We start from the raw sequence: 8,611 nt of genomic DNA, 5'->3' as shown, positions 1-8,611 counted from the left end.
TAACCAGAGACTTAACTAGAACTTTAACCAGAGACTTTAACCAGAGACTTAACAGAGACTTAACCAGAGACTTTAACCAGAGACATTAACCAGAGACTTTAACCAGAGACTTTAACCAGAGACTTTAACCAGACTTAACAGAGACTTAACGAGACTTAACCAGAGACTTTAACCAGAGACTTTAACCAGACGTTAACCAGAGACGTTAACCAGAGACTTTAACCAGAGAACTAGAGACTTAACCAGAGACGTTAACCAGAGACTTTAACCAGAGACTTTAACCAGAGACTTTAACCAGAGACTTTAACCAGAGACGTTAACCAGAGACTTTAACCAGAGACTTTAACCAGAGACTTTAACCAGAAACTTTAACCAGAGACTTTAACCAGAGACGTTAACCAGAGACATTAACCAGAGACTTTAACCAGAGACTTTAACCAGAGACATTAACCAGAGACTTTAACCAGAGACATTAACCAGAGACTTTAACCAGAGACTTTAACCAGAGACATTAACCAGAGACTTTAACCAGAGACTTTAACCAGAGACTTTAACCAGAGACATTAACCAGAGACTTTAACCAGAGACATTAACCAGAGACTTTAACCAGAGACGTTAACCAGAGACTTTAACCAGAGACATTAACCAGAGACTTTAACCAGAGACTTTAACCAGAGACTTTAACCAGAGACGTTAACCAGAGACTTTAACCAGAGACTTTAACCAGAGACTTTAACCAGAGACTTTAACCAGAGACTTTAACCAGAGACGTTAACCAGAGACATTAACCAGAGACTTTAACCAGAGACATTAACCAGAGACTTTAACCAGAGACTTTAACCAGAGACTTTAACCAGAGACTTTAACCAGAGACGTTAACCAGAGACGTTAACCAGAGACTTTAACCAGAGACGTTAACCAGAGACTTTAACCAGAGACTTTAACCAGAGACGTTAACCAGAGACTTTAACCAGAGACATTAACCAGAGACTTTAACCAGAGACTTTAACCAGAGACGTTAACCAGAGACTTTAACCAGAGACGTTAACCAGAGACTTTAACCAGAGACTTTAACCAGAAACTTTAACCAGAGACATTAACCAGAGACTTTAACCAGAGACAGACATCATCACTTAGTCATCAATGATGCCATATAGTGACATCACTTACTCATCGATGATGCAATATAGTGACATCACTTAGTCATCGATGATGCAATATAGTGACATCACTTAGTCATCGATGATGCAATATAGTGACATCACTTACTCATCGATGATGCAATATAGTGACATCACTTAGTCATCGATGATGCAATATAGTGACATCGCTTACTCATCGATGATGCAATATAGTGACATCACTTACTCATCGATGATGCAATATAGTGACATCACTTACTCATCGATGATGCAAAATAGTGACATCACTTTTGTTTAACCTCAACTTTGGTCACCACAGCGGCGTATTTTATGATTCATTTATTTAATTTTGATAGACAGTTGATATGGCGATAGTTGATACATATACTAATGTTATAATGGTCATATAATTACAATTCATTATCTGTCCAATAAATGTGTTTTGTAAATGAGACAATGAATCTGTTTCTGAATATGTCCAGCGTTCATACCATGTAGAATTGGAATGAGTCGAGTGGGCGGTCATTGCGAGTGTAACCATAGAAGCAAAGCAGGAAGTAAAAACAGGAAGTGTACCAATCAATCTTTGTTGTGATTTGTTGAATGAACTCAGCTGACATTACAAAAAAAACACAGTCCACAGCATGAGCCACATCAATTAGCATAATAATGACTCCTCCCCAGGTGCGGTGGGGGTGGGGTTAGAAGGTATGACTCCTCCCCAGGGTGGTGGGGGTGGGGTTAGAGGGTATGACTCCTCCCCATGGTGGGGGTGGGGGTATGACTTCTCCCCAGGGTGGTGGGGGTGGGGTTAGGAGGTATGACTCCTCCCAGAGTGGTGGGGTGGGGTTAGGAGGTATGACTCCTCCCCAGGGTGGTGGGGGTGGGGTTAGAGGGTATGACTCCTCCCCATGGTGGGGTGGGGTTAGAGGTATGACTCCGCCCCAGGGTGGGGTATGACTCCTCCCCAGGGTGGTGGGGTTAGGAGGTATGACTCCTCCCCAGGGTGGTGGGGGTGGGGTTAGGAGGTATGACTCCTCCCAGGGTGGTGGGGGTGGGGTTAGGAGGTATGACTCCGCCCCAGGGTGGGGGGTGGGGTATGACTCCTCCCAGGGTGGTGGGGGTGGGGTTAGGAGGTATGACTCCTCCCCAGGGTGGTGGGGGTGGGGTTAGGAGGTATGACTCCTCCCCAGGGTGGTGGGGGTGGGGTTAGGAGGTATGACTCCTCCCCAGGGTGGTGGGTGGGGTTAGGAGGCATGACTCCTCCCCAGGGTGGTGAGGTTAGGAGGTATGACTCCTCCCCAGGGTGGTGGGGTTAGGAGGTATGACTCCTCCCCAGGGTGGTGGGGGTGGGGTTAGGAGGTATGACTCCGCCCCAGGGTGGGGGTGGGGTTAGGAGGTATGACTCCTCCCCAGGGTGGTGGGGGTGGGGTTAGGAGGTATGACTCCTCCCCAGGGTGGTGGGGGTGGGGTTAGGAGGTATGACTCCTCCCCAGGGTGGGGTGGGGTTAGAGGGTATGACTCCTCCCCAGGGTGGTGGGGGTGGGGTTAGGAGGTATGACTCCTCCCCAGGGTGGGGGTGGGGTTAGGAGGTATGACTCCTCCCCAGGGTGGTGGGGGTGGGGTTAGGAGGTATGACTCTGCCCCAGGGTGGTGGGGGTGGGGTTAGGAGGTATGACTCCTCCCCAGGGTGGTGGGGGTGGGGTTAGGAGGTATGACTCCTCCCCAGGGTGGTGGGGGTGGGGTTAGGAGGTATGACTCCTCCCCAGGGTGGGGTTAGGAGGTATGACTCCACCCCAGGGTGGTGGGGGTGGGGTTAGGAGGTATGACTCCTCCCCAGGGTGGTGGGGGTGGGGTTAGGAGGTATGACTCCGCCCCAGGGTGGTGGGGGTGGGGTTAGGAGGTATGACTCCGCCCCAGGGTGGTGGGGGTGGGGTTAGGAGGTATGACTCCGCCCAGGGTGGTGGGGGTGGGGTTAGGAGGTATGACTCCGCCCCACGGGAACAGGATTTCCAAACACACACAACCTGATATGCTGTGTTGCCATGGTCACAAGCCTTAAGTCTTCTCATATGAGGGAACGTTGTGTGTGTGTGTGTGTGTTGATACTAAAATATACACAGGAGAGAAAATAGAACAAAGTACAAAGTTGGTATTAAATTTTATTCTTCCTTTTTGCATAATTATCATTGTTATACTGTTCATCACAGGTGGCTGGTGGGGAGGATAGGCTCATAGTTATGGCAGGAACGGAATTAAGGGATTGGTAGCAAACACGTGGTTTCCATGTGGCTGATTCCATTCCAGACATTATTATGCACCGTCCTCCCCCTCACCAGCCTCCTGTGCCGTCGATCATGTGTTAGTGTAGGAGTGTTTATACAGTGTACAAAACGTTAATAGAAACATGTCTAGGACTGTGTCCAAAACAGCACCCTAGTCCCTTTATAGTGAACTTCTTGTGTCCAGAGTCCTAGGGGCCCTGTTCAACAGTAGGGAACTACTTGTGTCCAGAGTCCTAGGGGCCCTGTTCAACAGTAGGGAACTACTTGTGTCCAGAGTCCTAGGGGCCCTGTTCAACAGTAGGGAACTACTTGTGTCCAGAGTCCTAGGGGCCCTGTTCAACAGTAGGGAACTACTTGTGTCCAGAGTCCTAGGGGCCCTGTTCAACAGTAGGGAACTTCTTGTGTCCAGAGTCCTAGGGCCCTGTTCAACAGTAGTGAACTACTTGTATCCAGAGTCCTAGGGGCCCTGTTCAACAGTAGGGAACTACTTGTATCCAGAGTCCTAGGGGCCCTGTTCAACAGTAGGGAACTACTTGTGTCCAGAATCCTAGGGGCCCTGTTCAACAGTAGGGAACTACTTGTGTCCAGAGTCCTAGGGGCCCTGTTCAACCGTAGGCATCAATACACGTTTAGGGGACAGGGTACCGTTTGGGACCCACCTAGGGACTCACCTGCATAAGTAGTTATTATCTGTCTTTACAGATTACCAAATCATCAATATATTTGGTATCAATACACGTTAATTGTGTTGCATCGATAAAACATTTAACAAATTGCACGTCATAAAAACACGAATGGTTCAAAAATAAAATCACATAGACACCTTGAGACATGATTTAAAACATCTGTAGATAAGACACATTGGTAGAGAAATCATTGCATTTATTGATTTGGCACAATAGTTGTCGGATGATGATGATGATGATGATGATGGACCTCTAATGCCTAATTTCACCTTCCGCCTCGATCTAATTTTTTGCTCCCTTAAAAAGTGTCCTGCGGACGCTGACATGTCAGTGGAAGTTACAGCATTTCGTTTGAGAGGAGGACAAGGGAAGGTGTACAATAGGCTTAACCCGTGACCCCTGACCTCTATGTGAACTTCTTGATGAAGCGTAGTTTGAAGTACGCGATCAACAGGAAGATTACGGTCATGATCGCCAGGGCAACGTGATTCTGCCACAGCCCCCACGTGGTGTAGTCGATCCCCTGGTTCTTCAGAAAGTCTTCCCCCGTGCATCTGAACACAGGAGAGAAAGGTTCCTACCTCAGAAACAAAACACCTCAATTATGGATAATTTAAATAGGTATAGTGAGATATTATCACTTACGTCATACCAGGGGGCAAGGTGCCGTTGAGGGGAATGTCTCCACAGAACTGGAGACCTACAAACTCATTAATTTGGAGAGCTGTTAGTCCGTACCGAGGGATGCTGAGGTACTGGAACCAGGCTAGCCACTCAACAATACTGGGCAGGTTCACCAACAGGCCTGAGAAGATCTGATAAGGGAGGGGAGAGGAGGGGAGGGGAGAGAAGAGGGAAGAGGAGGGAGAGGAGAGAAGAGGGAAGAGGAGGGAGGAGAAGAGGAGGGGAGGGGAGAGGAGGGGGAGAGAAGAGGGAAGAGGAGGGAGGAGGAGGGGGAGGGGAGAGGAGAGAGAAGAGGGAAGAGGAGGGAGGGGAGAGGAGAGGAGGGGAGGGGAGAGAAGAGGGAAGAGGAGGGAGGAGGAGGGGGAGGGGAGAGAAGAGGGAGGGGAGGGGAGGGGAGGGGAGGGGAGGGGAGGGGAGAGGAGAGGAGAGGAGAGAGGAGAGGAGAGGAGAGGAGAGGAGAGGAGAGGAGAGGAGAGGAGAGGAGAGGAGAGGAGAGGAGAGGAGAGGAGAGAGGAGGAGAGAAGTGGGAAGAGGAGGGGAGAGGAGAGAAGAGGAGGGGAGGGAGAGAAGAGGAGGGGAGTGGAGAGAAGAGGAGGGGAGTGGAGAGAAGAGGAGGAGAAGGGAGCAAAGAGGATATTTTAGGAGAGGGAAGAGAGCGAAGAGGAGATTTTAGGAGTGGAGAGGAAGAGGAGGGGAAGGGGAGAGGAAGAGGAGGGAGAGGAGAAAGGTAATGAGGGGAGAGGAGGAGGAAGAGGAGAGCAACAATTTTTCATGTTTATAATCATCTTATATTAGTGTGTGTGTGTGTGTGTGTGTGTGTGTGTGTGTGTGTGTGTCAATTCAAAGGGGTTTCATTGGCATGGGAAAAACATGCTAACATGCCAAAACAAACCATCACAAATGATTTAGTCTCTCTCTCTCTCTGTCTCTCTCACCATCATGAAGACGAAGGCTATGGTCATGAAGATGTTGGCGATCGCCACAACACTCTGGTCAGCTGATATAGCCATGGTCATAGCAGTAGCTGTATAGGCAACCAGAGCTACGGTCAACATGAACAGGAAGAAGGCCTCTACTGTAGCTTTATACCCTGGAGAATATAGAAATGTCATACTAGATCAGAACAGAAATATACTAGATCAGACCATATATTAATATTATACTAGATGAGAAATATACTAGATCAGAACAGAAATATACTAGATCAGAACATAGAAATATAACACTAGATCAGAACATAGAAATATAACACTAGATCAGAACAGAAATATACCAGATCAGAACAGAAATATACTAGATCAGACCATATTAATATTATGCTAGATCAGAACAGAGTAATATAATACCAGCTCAGAACAGAAACATACCAGATCAGAACAGAAATATACCAGATCAGAACAGAAACATACCAGATCAGAACAGAGGCTTAAAAACTATTACGGACAACAAAGGGAAACCCAGACGCGAGCTGCCCAGTGACGCGAGCCTCCAGATGAGCTAAATGCCTTTTATGCTCGCTTCGAAGCAAGCAACACTGAAGCATGCATGAGAGCACCAGCTGTTCTGGATGACTGTGTGATAACGCTCTCGGTAGCCGATGTGAGCAAGACCTTTAAACAGGTCAACATTCACAAAGCCGTGGGGCCAGACGGATTACCAGGATGTGTACTGCGCAGACCAACTGGCAAGTGTCTTCACTGACATGTTCAATACCTACATGTTTCAAGCAGACCACCATAGTCCCTGTGCCCAGGAAAGCGAAGGTAACCTGCCTAAATGATTTACGGGACGTAGCACTCACTTCGGTAGCCATGAAGTGCTTTGAACGGCTGATCATGACTCACATCAACACCATCCTCACAGATACCCTAGACCCACTCTAAGGACCCTGGGACTAAACACCTCACTCTGCACCTGGATCCTGGACTTCCTGACAGGCCACCCCCAGGTGGTGAGGGTAGGCAACATCATGTCTGCCACACTGATCCTCAACGCTGGGGCCACTCAGAGCTGTGTGCTTAGTACCCTCCTGTACTCCCTGTTCACTGACTGTGTGGCCAAACACGACACCAATACCATCACTAAGTTTGCTGACGGCACAAGACTGGTAGGCCTGATCATCGACAATTATAAGACAGCCTATAGGGAGGAGGTCAGAGAACTGGCAGTGTGGTGCCAGGACAACAACCTGTCCCTTAATGTGAGCATTGACAAAGGAGCTGATCGTGGACTACAGGAAAAGGCGGGCCGAACAGGACCCCATTAACATCGACGGGGCTGTAGTGGAGCGGGTCGAGAGAGTTTCAAATTCCTTGGTGTCCACATCACCAACGATCTATCATGGTCCAAACACACCAAGACAGTCGTGAAGAGGGCACGACAAATTACATTGACCCCTCCCCCCATTTGTTTTGTACACTGCTGCTACTCGCTGTTTTATCTATGCATAGTCACTTCACCCCTACCTACATGTACAAATTACCTCAACTAACCGGTACCCCTGTGTATAAGAGAAGGTGGAGAGTTTCAAGTTCCTTGGCGTACACATCACTGACAATCTGAAATGGTCCACCCACACAGACGGTGTGGTGAAGAAGGGCGCAACAGCACCTCTGGAGGATAAAGAAATTTGGCTTGACACCTAAAACCTCACAAACTTTTAGATGCACAATTGAAAGCATCCTGTATCACCACGGCAACTGCACCACCCACAACCGCAAAGCTCTCTCAAGGCCATCAGACTGCTGAACAGCTATAACGAGCGCTTCAGAGACACATAGCTTAGGAATCACTGTGCTACCCTAGTGGAAACCAGTTTAAAGGACACATAGCTTAGGAATCACTGTGCTACCCTAGTGGAAACCAGTTTAAAGGACACATAGCTTAGGAATCACTGTGTTCCCCTAGTGGAAACCAGTTTAAAGGACACATAGCTTAGGAATCACTGTGTTCCCTAGTGGAAACCAGTTTAAAGGACACATAGCTTAGAATCACTGTGTTCCCCTAGTGGAAACCAGTTTAAAGGACACATAGCTTAGGAATCACTGTGTTCCCCTAGTGGAAACCAGTTTAAAGGACACATAGCTTAGGAAACACTGGTCACTTTAAAAATGAAACACCAGCCACTTTAATAATAGTCTCCGTATCTCGCATTACTCATCTCATATGTGTAAAATGTACTCTATACTATTCCACGATATCTTAGTCACTTTAATTGTGTGTAAATATTGCATCACATATAGATCTACTGTATTCTATACATCGTATTGTAGCCCTCATAGTGTATATTACATATTGTAGTCCAATGCCAATCTGACCCACACACACACACACACACACACACACACACACACACACACACACACACACACACACACACACACACACACACACACACACACACACACACACACACACACACACACACACACACACACAGATAGAAGCATTACAATAACATTATGTGAATAAATGAGAATGTGTTCTCAGTCATCTTCCCTGATAAAATAAGGGTTAACAAAAAATATACACTGCTCAAAAAAAATAAAGGGAACACTAAAATAACACATCCTAGATCTGAATGAATGAAATATTCTTATTAAATACTTTTTTCTTTAGGGTCTATTCTTTAGGGTCTGTTCATTGTGTCTACCCACCGATCATGAAGTAAGCCACACAGCTGAAGACGATGGCAGGGAGTGTCCTTAAGGTGATGATGTCACTGAGTATCTTACACAGGAAGTAGACTGATACTCTGTAGTAACCACTGATGTACTCATGACTAGAGCGAGAGAGAGAGCGAGCGAGAGCGAGA

The 8,611-nt window shown here is 47.3% G+C and overlaps 1 protein-coding gene across 1 annotated transcript; it reads right to left on the bottom strand.

Moving 5' to 3' along the window:
- Nucleotides 1-3,314: 3,314 nt before the first annotated feature.
- Nucleotides 3,315-8,578, bottom strand: LOC118380768 (broad substrate specificity ATP-binding cassette transporter ABCG2-like; the record flags this gene model as incomplete). The annotated part of the gene is made up of 4 exons (XM_052506076.1): nt 3,315-4,667; nt 4,759-4,928; nt 5,733-5,887; nt 8,454-8,578. Coding segments are annotated over 4 exons (598 nt in total), but the record flags the coding sequence as incomplete, so codon positions are not given.
- Nucleotides 8,579-8,611: the final 33 nt, after the last annotated feature.

This window comes from Oncorhynchus keta, unplaced genomic scaffold (genome assembly GCF_023373465.1).
Source record: "Oncorhynchus keta strain PuntledgeMale-10-30-2019 unplaced genomic scaffold, Oket_V2 Un_contig_25434_pilon_pilon, whole genome shotgun sequence".
NCBI classification, from domain to species: domain Eukaryota; kingdom Metazoa; phylum Chordata; class Actinopteri; order Salmoniformes; family Salmonidae; genus Oncorhynchus; species Oncorhynchus keta.
Note: the sequence above shows the minus strand (reverse complement) of the source record. Positions and strands in the feature narration are given on the sequence as shown.